Source organism: Muntiacus reevesi, chromosome 1, assembly GCF_963930625.1.
Source record: "Muntiacus reevesi chromosome 1, mMunRee1.1, whole genome shotgun sequence".
In the NCBI taxonomy this organism is placed as follows: Eukaryota; Metazoa; Chordata; class Mammalia; order Artiodactyla; family Cervidae; genus Muntiacus; species Muntiacus reevesi.
Window position 1 is genome coordinate 15,955,122 of NC_089249.1, and position 13,939 is coordinate 15,969,060.

General features: G+C 37.8%; 1 protein-coding gene across 5 annotated transcripts in view; it reads left to right on the forward strand.

Annotated features, from left to right (window-relative positions):
• The window catches only part of RIC8B (RIC8 guanine nucleotide exchange factor B), a 100,569-nt gene that overhangs the window by 65,017 nt on the left and 21,613 nt on the right, over positions 1-13,939 (forward strand). For all 5 annotated transcript variants that reach the window (XR_010663614.1, XR_010663617.1, XR_010663619.1 and 2 more), the window contains exon 8: positions 8,732-8,876. Coding sequence is in view for 2 of the 5 variants with exons in the window: in XM_065938423.1 (XP_065794495.1) it covers positions 8,732-8,876 (145 nt within the window). In the remaining 3 variants the exon portion in view is untranslated. The remainder of the gene's footprint in view (positions 1-8,731; positions 8,877-13,939) is intronic.

Consider the following 13,939-nt stretch of genomic DNA (forward strand, 5'->3'; position numbering starts at 1 on the left):
TATAGTGATAATAAACACAACTATTGCAGTATCATGTGTCAAACATTCTAAGCTATAATTTCATTTCATTCTCATAAGGACTATAATGTAAATATTATTATTATTCAATATCATAAATGAGGCAAGGGTTTTATCCAAGGTCATGCAGTTGCTTAAAGCTAAGCCTAAATTTGAGTCCTATGTTTCCATTCTGCCATATTTCCTTTCATAATACAGTTGACCCATAATGCAATACAAATGAACAACATGGGTTTGAACTGCTGTCCGTGGTCCACTTACATGCAGATAAATATATAATACAGTACTGTGCGGTCCACAGTCAGTTTAACTCACAGATGTGGAACTGCAAGTATGGAAGGCCAACTATAAAGTTATGGGAGGATTTGCAACTGCTTGGAGGGCCATCATCCCTAATACCTGTGTTGTTCAAGAGTCACCAGTAATTATCCTCAACTGTTCTCATAGACTAGCTCATTTAACATCTGCTCTTTTAAGCAGTTCAATTATTTCTATGAAAAAAGATCCCATATTGTAAAATTAAGTGATTGGAATAGTGCCTTGCATTTAGTAGTCTGTAAGTACTTCCTGAATTGAATCAATTTTTCTGAGATCAGAAATTAGCTGTTTTTCAAGTATAATTGTGTGTGTGTGTGTATACACACACATACATCTAAACCACACATGTGTATGTATTCACTAAAAATTGTTTATCAAAATATACATCAAAATCTTATCCATTGGTACCTCTAAGTAGTAGAATGCCTGGAGATTTTTTTTTAGTTCTCTGTATTTTATAGTTTTCTACAATGAGCATGCTTTTCTTGTGTACTTGTAAAGTTTTTAAGAGGGGAAAAATGAAGTTTATTTCATCTGTAATTAAAATCTAAATATATATAACATATCTAATTACATATCTAAATACATATATTACCTAAATACATAAATTACATTTCTAAATATACATCTAAATAATTTTATAAATCTAACTATAGTTCAGTTCAGTCGCTCAGTCATGTCCGACTCTTTATGACCCCATGGACTGCAGCACGCCAGGCCTCCCTGTCCGTCACCAACTCCCAGAGCTTACTCAAACTCATGTCCATGGAGTCGGTGATGCCATCCAACCATCCTGTCCTCTCTCATCCCCTTCTCCTCCTGCCTTCAATCTTTCCCAGCATCAGGGTCTTTTCAAATGAGTCAGTTCTTCACATCAGGTGGCCAAAGTATTGGAGTTTCAGCTTTAGCATCAGTCCTTCCAGTGGACATTCAGGACTGATTGCCTTTAGGATGGACTGATTGGATCTCATTGTTGTCCAAGGGACTCTCTCAAGAGTCTTCTCCAACATCACAAAACCATCAATTCTTCGGTGCTCAACTTTTTTTTGTAGTCCAACTCTGACATCCATACATGACCACTGGAAAAACCATAGCTTTGACTAAATGGACCTTTGTTGGCAAAGTAATGTCTCTGCTTTTTAATATGCTGTCTAGGTTGGTCATAACTTTTCTTCCAAGGAGCAAGTGTCTTTTATATATAAATGTATATATATAAATATAATCAATCACCTCACGTATGTGTTACTGTCATAACACATATTGTATATACATTTAAAATGAATTTGTTAATTGTTTTTTATTTGAAATGGCTAACTTTGTTCCCCCAGGACTCAGTATTCAAGGTTTCATAGTCCTAACTTTGAGCCCCAAATGCATGTTAGCAAAACTTTATCTTTTTCATTTGATCTTTAACAATTATTTATATTCATCTGCTTTTCCTTCCAGTTAGACTTTAATAGTAAAAGTATTCTTCTGGAATACAAATTTGCTTATTCAAATTTTGAATACTTTTGAGGTAGACCCTGGGAATACAAAGGTATACATGATAAACGAGGTTTCTGCCCTCAGTATTATTTACTTTCTTTATCAAGGATTACAAATTCAGATGCCTACAAAATTAATAAAGTAAGTCAGATGGATGGAACATAAGATGATCAGTGAAACCTGACACTTAGCTAATTGTTGGGGAGACAGTGGGTTGGGAGTGGAGGAGCAAGGGGAATGTGGGGGACTGGAAAGAGGACCTTGCTGCTATTTAGCTCCAGCTGCTTGTTACCATGAAGGGACATGTGGCCAATATTACCAAATCATCTAGATTTTTCAAGAGGAGCCAGGACTCTGGATTTTTACATAAAATTCCTCAGTTTTTAAATGCTGTCAACTAATTCTAATTTAAAATTCTAATTCTAATTTAAAACCACCAAAAAGTTTGTAGTCCATATTCAACTTATAAGTCATCATAAGATTTTGGAGCTTGGGTTGGGTTTGGAGACAGATTATATCACAATAAAATAAATTTAAAATAATTTATCAGAGTGATTGAACTTGCCTCTTAAAGATGAATGTCCTTAAGCTGAGTTTGAAAGTTAAGTTATCATGATCCAGGCACAAAGATCAGACCACTAAGTAGAAACAGCACAAGCAGTCAAATTGGGCTAGGAACACAGAGATGAGATTAAGAATGAAACCTGAAACAGAGCGAGATACAAATTCAAAACTTTCTGGAAGATTTGTTACAGAAACAGCTATCCAAGTGCCCTCTGTGCCGGGCTAAACATGTCTCACAATTAATAGCTGCCTCCTTCTTTTGTTAAGCCCTGACAAAACTAAATTTTTATTACCTGTTCTGCCAATTATGTACTTTATACAGGGGCCCTAACACAAGCCTCACATAGTTTAATAAAAGAAAATAATTTGTAAAACAACAAGCCTTTGTGGGGTATTTCCCCCCTCCCCAAACCCCTCGTTTTAACACATTTATTAATTCTCAGCATGTGTTAGGCACTGTGGTAGGGCAGAAGCTGAATTGCAGAAATAAATAAGGCTTAAACTCTCTCAGCGCATAGCCCCACACCTTTATACACCTACTTTTGTCTCATTTATTTCAGGCACAGGAGTGTCTAGCTTGAAACCAAGCAGTTTCCCTCTCCTGATGATCTTTTCTCTTGTCTTCTCAAAAGCTTTGCTCCATCAAGTGTTAACCCTTTGTTCCTTTATTAACTCTTCCTGATTTGTTCTTTTCAGTATCCTCATTACCCACTCAGACTTCAACTTGCAGCAAGTAAGGCATTTCCACCATTCCCTACTTCCCAGAGTCCACTGAAAATGCTTTCAGTAAGGAAGGTAAGGTCACTTTTCAGTAAGGTCACAAAGTAACTAATTTTCAAAGAAAGAAAGTGTTAGTTGCTCAGTCCTGTCCAACTCTTTGAGACCCCCTTGGACTGTAGCTCTCCAGGCTCCTCTGTCCATGGGATTCTCCAGGCAAGAATACTAGAGTGGGTTACCATTTCCTTCTCCAAGGGATCTTCCCAACCCAGGGATCAATCCCTGGTCCCCTGCATTGCAGGCAGATTCTTTACCGTCTGAGCCACAAGGGAAGCCACAACTAATTTTCAAAAGGAATGGATAGTTTTTAGTCTTTACCTTAATAGCATCTTTCTTGTGTCACAGTTGATACTGTTGACCACTGTTTGTCTCTACTACAACACACTCCTAGATTTCTTTTGACCCACCTCTGTTCATTCTTTTCAGTCTGATTTGTTCACTCCTATCTTTGTCGACATCTAATTGCTATCTTTCTCTAAAGTTCTCATCTGGCCTCATCCTCACTTTACCTTGCTTCCTGAGCAGTATTATCCACTCCCTTGGCTTCTGCTTCAGCCTATTTGAGCGGGATTTCCAAATCTGCATCCCTCTTAATAAACTATTAAAATAATACTCTCCTTCTGTATCTGGTCAGGTTTTCTTCATTCTGTCTTACACACGACTGAGAGACGGACTGTTCTAGAGTACACATATCCTATTGGCATTCCCCCTTATAAAACTTTGAATGACTCTCTGTCACCTCCATGGTAAAATACAAATTTTACCTCCATGGCCTAGCTTTATAGTGTATCCTAAATCTACTCCCTACCCTGCACTTTTTGCTTAATCATACTAAAGACTTCTTTATTCTTGCCTGATTATACTGCACTGTTCCTTGGCTCATCTCCATGGCTTGGCAGACGCTGTTCCTTTTGCATGGAATGCTTCTTCATCCTTGTTAGCATATGAGCTTTATGTATTCTTGAAGATCATAATCTTCATCTGTGTCATCTGTATGAAGATCATCCAATGAAGAGTTCATCATTCTCCGCTTTGTACCATTTTTACTTATTCCTCTCTCTTTTTAAAATGCTTCTGACGTTTGTTATATTATAACTTTTTGTTAAACTTTTATTCTAGACATTGAGTTTCTTTAGATTAGCTATCTTGTCTTCTTCACCTTTGGTTCCCCAGTGATTAACAGAGTACCTTACAGGTAGTAGGTACCCCATAAATGTTTAATGAAAGATCAAACATTAATGTTGTCTATGAATTCAGTGTGGTGAAAACACTGTCTTATGAACTTTTACATATAAAGGAATGATTGTAATATACTTTGGTAAGCACCATAAGAGAATATGCCAGGTACGGCAGCAACCTGGAAGAGGAAATGATTGGTTGGTGTGGAAAAGGTCAGAGAAAGTCTTCATCCCAGAGAAAAGAGAAGTGGGAAGAAGCCTTGTTCTGTACAGAAAAGAGACTAGTTCAAAGTGTGAGGAATCTGCATTGCACAGAAGCAGTAGGAGATGAGTTTGGGAAGGAAGGCAGAGGCAAGAAAATGATCCCTCTAGGCCCTGTTTTAGAACTTGAGCTTAGCCTTTCAGGGAGGTTTTGGAGGTTTTATCCAGGAAGGTGCTTACATCATATTTTTGCTTTACAAGGATATAAGGGAGTTGTGTGTAACCAGGAGAGGAGGGGGTGTGAGATTGGAAGTACAGAGACTAGTCAGAGGAAGCTTCTAGTACAATATTTCAAAACGTCACAGCATTTAGCTGAAAGGAAAAGTACTATAAATCCTTCTCTATGTAACAGAGGGAGGGGAATGGTTTCTGGTAGAATCTGCTTGTGCCTTTCTTTCTCCTCAGTAAAAGAGCAAAGCCCCCCCTTTTTTTTTCTTAGTCAAGTGTGATAAAACCCATGCTTTGTATAAGCAGTAATGTCATTACTACCAGTGCAGTTCTGACTTTGCCATGTGCTGCTGTGGTTGCTTTCCTCTATTCATAATGCCCTCTAGCATCTTGATAAAATCATGGTGAAATCTTTCTTGTAACTTGCTGACCGTATACTGATTTATTTCTTTTCTGCAGCAGTTTCATCTAAGTGCATGAATGAGTACTGTGACAAAGAACAAAAACATTTGTTGTGTTTCTTTCTTTTTTCTTTTAAGGATCACTCAGAAGATCTTTTGTTTGCCTTAACAGTTCATCTTAACATTCAAATTCAGTCCATTTTCCTTTTACTACTTCACCAATATCAAATAGGATGTTATAGAGAATATTCAAAAAATGGACTAAAAAGTAATTAGAAACACTCCACCAGATATCAGTAATATAAATCAGAACTTCACAAAGAAAATGCCTCCTCACCATGTGGTTTTTGTAGTCCATTTGTCTCCCCTTCCCAACGCCAATTTTTAAGTGTTTATCTTATTAGCAAATGTTCATTTGATTTTTAAATTATTGGCTATAGCCTTATCTACTGTTCTGAAAGCAAGGTGTGTCTGAAACAGTCTTTGTAACCCAAACTATCACAGAGTTGACACAGAAGGTTTATTCCAGTGAATGAACTTAAGTAAGCACAATTTTCATAAAAGTGCTAGGAATTTTTACCCTTCACTAGCTTCCAAGAGGACTTTCTGCATAGGAAAGCAGGTTATTTAGTGTTCTGTTAACTTGTTTTTAACCTGTTTTGGCCTTTTATAAACTATATTCTTAAACTATTTTACTTTTTAGCCACAGTAGGTGGTTATTTAAATTTTGTGTCTTTTTTAGTTATTTTTTTAGTATATTTATTTAAACCATTTATTCATAGCATCTCAAATTAGACTTTCACAATTTCAGTGAGTATTTTTTTTCTAGAACTGCTAAATATCTGTATTTGTTTAAAAATAAATCTTATCCAAAAACTTGCGAAGAGAGCGTCATTGTTACTGTGGGTTCAGATACATGATCCTTCAGCCTCAGTGGCTTTGTAACTGACCATGTCTAGGGTCATGAATATCATGAATATTTGTATACACTGTTTATTCACTTCCCCTAATAACCATTAGGGCTTCCCAGGTGGTGCAGTGGTAAAGAATCTGCCTGCCAGTGCAGGAGACACAAGAGACATGGGTTCGATCTCTGTATGAGGAAGATCCCCTGGAGCAGGAAATGACAACCCACTCCAGTATTCTTGGCTGGAAAATTCCATGGACAGAGGAACCTGGAGGGCTACAGTCCGTGGGGTCAGGAAGAGTTGAACATGACTGAGCATACACATACAATAATCCATTAATCCATTAATTTATCTAAATCACTCCATTTTGTGGAAGAACTGATGGCAAGAGAGAGCATATCAGATTTGTTTGGAGGGCTTTCAAATTATACCACCATGATCCCTCATTAAATTCTAATGATTCTACCCAGCACCTATTGAGAATTAGTACCAAAGAGACCACAGTTACCAATAGGTTTTAATGTAGAAAATAGTGAAAAGTGACTAATGTAAACTTTATTTAATCTACCTGCATTATTAATCCATATTTCCTTTTGCATAAATTTCACTGGTTTCGTATCCTTTGAAAGCAGACTTCCTTTTACTTGCTCTCAAACTACCTATTTTCAGTGTCGAGGGAGATACTCTGTCATTCAAGTATTTGTAAATTTAATGAACAATTCTTTCCTGGACTGTTCATCCTACATCATCTCCGTGCCCTTCATGGTACAGTGCAATGGTGGTTCAAGAAGTTTTGCAAAGAAGACAAGAGCCTTGAAGGTAAGCATAATGACTGGCCATTGGAGGTAGACAATGACCAATTGAGAGCAATCGTTGAAGCTGATCCTCTTAAAACCACACGAGAAGTTGCCCAAGAACTCAGCGTCGACCATTCTACAGTCATTCAGCATTTGAAGCAAATTGGAAAGATGAAAAAGCTAAGTGGGTGCCTTATGAGCTGACTGAAAAAAAAAAAAAGCATCATTTTGAAGTGTCGTCTTCTCTTATTCTACACAACAACGAACTGTTTCTCAATCGGATTGTAATATGTAACGAAAAGTGGATTTTATATGACAACTAGTGATGACCAGCTCAGTGGTGGGACTGAGAAGATGCTCCAGACCACTTCAGCAAAGCCAAATGTGCACCAGAAAATTGTCATGGTCACTGTTTGGTGGTCTGCTGCCCATCTGATCTACTACAACTTTCCGAATCCTGGCAAAACCATTACATCTGAAAAGTATGCTCAGCAAATCAATGTGATGCACTGAAAATAGCAACATCTGCAGCCAGCATTGGTCAATGGAATGGGCCCAGTTCTTATCCATGACAACACCTGACTGCATGGTTGCACAACCAATGCCTCAAAAGTTTGACTAATTGGACTGTGAAGTTTTGCCTCGTCTGCCATATTCACCTGACCTCTCGCCAGCCAACTACCACTTCAGTCATTTCGACAACTTTTTGCAAGGAAAAATGCTTCCACAACCAGCAGAAGGCAGAAAATGCTTTCCAAGAGTTTGTGGAATCCTGAAGCATGGATTTTTACACTATAGAAATAAACAAACTTACTTTTTGTTGGCAAAATGTGTTCATGGTAATGGTTCCTATTTTTATTAATAAGGATGCATTTGAGCCTAGTTATAATGATTTAAAACTCACTGTCCGAAACAGCAGTTATTTTTGTACCAACCTAATACCAGATACTTTTCTAAGCACGTTGCATGTATTAATCTGTGAGGTAGGTATTATTCCAGTTCTCTATATCTGAAAACTGGAGTAAAGAACTGCAAAATAATTTACCTAAGGTCTGCCTGCTAAGAAGTGGTAGAGCCATCACTAAGGTCCAGCAGTTCCTGGCCTTATACTCACTGGGTATAATGTGCTTCCATACTTTCTCTGACTTCTTTGAAAAAGCAGTAACTTAGCCTACCCTGTTTACATTTGCTAATATCCTTAGGTTTTCTAGGACTTCACTTGTGGCTCAGCTGGTAAAGAATCTGCCTGCGATGTGGGAGACCTGGGTTTGATCCCTGGGTTGGAAAGGTCCCCTGGAGAAGGGAAGGGCTACCCAGTCCAGTATTCTGGCCTGGAGAATTCCATAAACTGTATAGTCCATGGGGTCGCAAAGAGTCGGACACGACTGAGCATCTTTTACTTTCGCTTAGGTTTTGTTATTCCTTATCTTAATTCCTTATTTCCCTCTAGTTCCTATAAAAGCAATAAGAAAGATTTTTCATTATATGCTATATTGGTAAAATCCCAGTCTGGCTTTCATTAACTCTAATCATCATTTCTCTGAAACTGAATAAAGATAACAATTTTGTGATCAAAACCTTAAAACATCACCCTTACCAATGGCCTGGCAGTCACAAAAGCCCCACTCCTGCCACAGAATGTATTCAAAACAGCTCCATTTTAATTTCTGATACCTTATAAAAGGGTTCTGGTCCTCAGAGCATATGGGATTACTACTACCACACTTTGACAACCTCTCAACTTTTAAGATTTACTACCATGGCTTGTATGTCCAGCTTCCCTGTGTTGGTGATTCGTTGGTGATGACAGTGAGCACTCAAGGATTCCTGTCTAAAAACCTGTTCTGTTTTTGCAGTGGATAGTCTCCTGAAATACACTGGCTATGGGAATGCTGCAGGACTGTTGGCGGCCAGGGGCCTCTTGGCTGGAGGAAGAGGAGATAATTGGTACTCAGAGGACGAGGACACAGACACTGAAGAATACAAAAATGCAAAACCAAAGTATAGTATCACATTTCTTTTCACCTAACTTTGTCTGCCTTTGGATTGGTTATTTGCTTTTCACTTCCTTTGTCTTTCATTTTCCAAGTATTTCTCTTCTTTTGTGGATTTGGAAGCTTTCTGTTTAATATTGTTTTAGAGACGGTTGCATAGCTAGTGCCTTAGAGAATGATGTCAAGTGATTGAGGAAGGATAATATTGCAAGAAATGTTTTGCTGCATGATACTTTTAACATGCTCATCGTCCTCTCCTAAGTATTAAGAGAGGTAGTGTTTTTTAACGTCTCCTGTCATATACTTAAAGGATATTGTTGCTCATTTTGTGCTCTTCTTTCCATAAGTTGAGATTTTATAAGGTATAACCAAGACCAAGTATTTAAGTTGGTTATCTGATGCTTCAGTCTTTCTCAGAAATCTGAATGTAGGTTCCATACATTCTGATCTTTCCTCTTGTGTGAAAGCCCTTATAAGTCAATCAAGTAAAGCCACAAGGCACATTACTAGCCAAAGGAAAGAAATCTGGCTCTGTGGTAAATTTTAATTAAGCAACTAGGGAACCATCTTTTAGCAGAGGCATTAGTCCGCTGGGTAGGCAAGCCAGAGACTTTTATCAAGTTTTCTTTGACTCAGTGCTTGTAAGTCAAAGACACTAGTTGTCTCTCATCCCAAAACGAACCACCTCTACTCTCTTCTGCCCCCTTCCCATCCTTTTCATCCCCCTCTCAACTCCAATCCCAGGTAATTTTCTTAGTTTCTACTTATTAGGAGTTATTTGAGCTCAGTTTTTTGGGAATGTTAAAAGGGTATGCCTTTCCCTATCAATGATGGCACTGACATATGCTGTTTTCTACCCACAGTCTTCTATAGTGTGGTGTGGATCATGTAGTAGTTGATCAGGGCTGGAAAAATGATTATCTGCAAGATATGGCCCATTTTTAAAAGTGTAGATTATGCCTTGTTGAAATGAAAATAATGGGTTGTCAGATGATCACTCCCTAGTTTGATGTGGTTTCAAAAACAAAATCTTTGCCAAAGCCAATGTAAAAGAAACAAAAAAATATCCTTCCCTAATCAGACAGAACTTATAGGGCTGGTATTCTTAGCAAATCAGGTCTGAGTAGGTGGTGTTACTTGTGGCATTCCCAGATCTTTCAGCCTTGGTAAGATCTTATAGAGTGTGTCCCAGAAGATAAAGACTTTGGGGGAAAAAAGCTAGCAGTGACTTTAAGCATTAAACTCTTAAGACTGACACCATTTTGATGTTATAAATTGGGAATCTCTATCAGATATTTGAAGCTAAGGTAGAAAAATAATACATTAATCTTTGCATAATTATAGAAGTCATCATTCTAAATTTTTCTTGTTGGCTCTTGATTTTTTTCATTTCATAAACTATATTTCCATATCAGTTTAATATCCTTTCTCTATTTGAGACATTAAAATATACCACTTAAAGAGTCTCATATTTTTAAGTTAAGGAAGAAATTACATTAAGCATTCAGTGTGTTCCAGGGTATGTGGACACAATCAGCTAGCATAGGAAATTCTTGAGTACTCATGAGTGGTTGATATTATTGCATCGCAGTGTGTATTTTTGAATTTGTTTGGTAGATGACTTCTAAAATGGCATTGGTCATATATCAAGCAGGGCTTCCTGGTGGCTGAGAAAGTAAAGAATCTGCCTGCAATGCAGGAGACCTGGGTTCTACCCCTGGGTCAGAGAGATACCTTAGAGAAGGAAATGGCTACCCACTCCAGTATTCTTGCCTATAGAATTCCATGGACAGAAGAGCCTGATTGGCTACAGTCCATGGTTACAAAGAGTCAGACATGACTGAGCAACTAACATATATCTAGCAAACACAAGAATACTACTATAACAAGAAAAACCTCAGAAAAAATACAAGAACATTGGGTCTCTCCCAATAGTACAGGAAATAGAAATGTGTTACATTATGGAAGTGATGTTAGATTTCAGGAGAGCACTGTTTTTTGAAATCAAGGACCATGATGTGTGATTTTGTTATTGTCTTGGCTCTCAACCATAGAAAGATTTTGTGCTTAGGCCTTACATCCCTGGTTGGAATCTTCTTCAGCCTTTGGACCTGGCCTGTATCATTAATAGGAATGGTGTGTTAGTGTGGCCAGAATTGTCACCATTGTGAAATCTTGTTGTGTTTCTTAAACACTGCTCATTACAAGTGTAAATATGTCTTTCTAACATAGCATCACATCTTCCCTTTTCAGATAGATCTGCATCTGTTTTTTTCTTACATCTTCCCTCTTTCAGGTGCAGCAGTGTAGTGGGATGTTTCATTTCATTTGTTAATTTAAAATACTTATTAAAATGACTTCCATGGAAGTGGTGGTAAACAAAGTGCTTTGCAAGCAAGATAATCCTTTGTGCTTTGCACAGTGATCCACAAGCTCAAAGAACTTCTTCCTTTAAAATTGTTATGAAAACTTCTTAGCAATCTCGTCAAGTTTATAAAGTCAGCATCTGAAAGGATGACTTATTTCCCTACCGCCTGATTAATGGTCACCAATCAGTGCTCTCAGGATCACAGCCTGCTTCTCTTATGATGCACTTATTCACAAACAGTGTTAGTATTGGCAGAAGCAAAGAAATTACCCTTCATTCAGTTGGCCCTCATCCCGTTGTCAAAAATATAAGTGGATTCTGATTAATGCACCAAGGTAACTTGTAATCCTTTAGTGGAATCTGAAACTAAGAATTGTATGGAGCTTACATTTAGGCCATGAGAGACAGTTAATATCACAACAGTCCTTTCTGTGTCAAGATAAATGTATTTAATGGACTGGAAATAGCTTTCTGCAATTAACATACTTAGAGAAAATACAGTCATAGAATCAAGTATACGCCACACAGGTTTTTGGTGTATGTCTAGCCATGTTTGTAAAAAAAAATAATTAAATAAGCTTTGTTCCTGTATAAAAGAGAAACCACATTTCTAAATGCTAACTTTATACTTGTTTCTTTTATGCCTCTGAGCATGAAGGCCCCTTGACTGTATTGGTGATATAATGTTTAGGGCTTCCCAGGTGGTGCTCATGATAAAGAACCTGCCTGCCAATGCAGGAGACTTCAGAGATGCAAGTTCGATCCCTGGGTTGGGAAGATTTTCTGGAGAAGGAAATGGCCACCCATTCCAGTGTTCTTGCATGGAGAATCCCATGGACAGACGAGCCTGGCAGGCTGTAGTCTCTAGGGTCGCAAAGAGTTGGACATAACTGAAGTGACTTAGCACACATTTCTAAATTCTAACTTTATACCTGTTTCTTTTCTACCTCTGAGTATGAAGGCTCCTTGACTGTATAGGTGGTATAGTGTAACTGATCACTGTGGTTTGTACATCATTCCAAACATCAGTTGACAGATATGTCAACCTAGTGACATTTGACTCATTTTAGACTAGTTGCCTTCAGGCTTGATATGGCATATAGGAGCCTTTGAGTCCAAAAGGGTATCTTTAAAGAGCTGCTGTATGGAGGGGCAGAAGAAGGGAATGGCCAAAGTGGATAGAACTCTCGGATGCCCTGTTACATTCTTAATACACTACACTAGTTCATAATTGCACCCAGCATTTGAGATTATTTCACTACTAGGCAGCTCAGGGGCGTCTGCTTCTTGACCACGTATTTTTCAGCAGCAGCTATGGCAGCAGCTGTATAGATATTATAGTTTCTTCAGCACAAATGACTTTGTTTTCTTTTGTCAAGATTTTGTTATGCTGCTTTAAGTCAAGTCCCATTATAATTGTCTCCATATGTTGGGGTTATACAAATGAAGAGATAGCTTTGTTTTTAGTATTTCTTGAAGTAAATAAACCAGAACTAGGACTTGAAGATTTCTCCGGTTTTTTTGCCTAGTTTTGACTATGATGGTATATTTATGTATAGTAGGTTGTAACTAGCCTTTCTAGGAGCTAGAATTAATTTCCTATAAGCAGTCATGAAATACAATCTAAATTCAGATCTCTAAAGACCAGAATTGGAAATAAAATCACTGCCTCTTCTGCCATGCATACTGGTTAACTCACCTTTGTGATGTTTACAGTCATACCAGCTTTGCACTTTGAAAATTGAGTTCTCTATTTTTTCTTTTGTATTTTAATTTGAGTAAATGACCAGCAAGAGGTGTGTTATCTGAGTCTACAGTATTGAGCTTTACTTCAGATTTTATTTCCTACAGATTTACAACCATAGATTTTTATATCCTTTATATCAAGGATATCACTTGAAACCAACAGCCCAATATAAGAAACATATAAAACACTGTCATTTTAAAAGTATCTTGGAGCTTTTTTAGTTGCCTACATGCAACTTGGTATATATATGTGTATTCAGTATGTCTACTTATATTGCTGATCCATGATACTTAATAAATGAATTACACCACATTACCCTATGTCTTTGCATTGTTAATAGAATACAAAATCTTTGACAAAGACATTGTTCCATAATTTATCCTACTTCTTGAATGTGGAATCTGTCTTACTTATACAGTAATTCTCAAATTTTCACCTCAGTCACCATTATTAACTGGTATCTCTTCAAAATATCTTGTGACTGGATTTAACCATAGCAAACTCCACAAAAAACCTAGTTGTTGCATGGCTTCTTTAGTTAATGAAGATTGCATGTGCAGCTCCATGGTGATGATTTAACTTAATAAACTAATTCACTGGATTCAAGGACTTCTGGCTTACTTACTTCTTGACCAGTAGCTCATTTATGCTAATAATAGCTGGTATTTATTGAATGGGACTTCCCTGGTGGCTCAGTGGTAAAGAATCTGCCTGCCAGTGCAGGAGAGGCGAGTTTGACCCCTGGGTTGGGAAGATCCTCTGGAGAAGGAAATAGCAACCCACTCCAGTATTCTTGCCTGGAGAATCCCACAGACAGAGGAGCCTGGCGGGCTGCCGTCCGTGGGGTCGCAGAGTCGGACACAGCTGAGCGAATAAACGACATTTACTGGTATCTAATGTGTTGCATTAAGAACTTTCGTAATATTATCTCATTTAGTCTTCACAGCAAACTTTG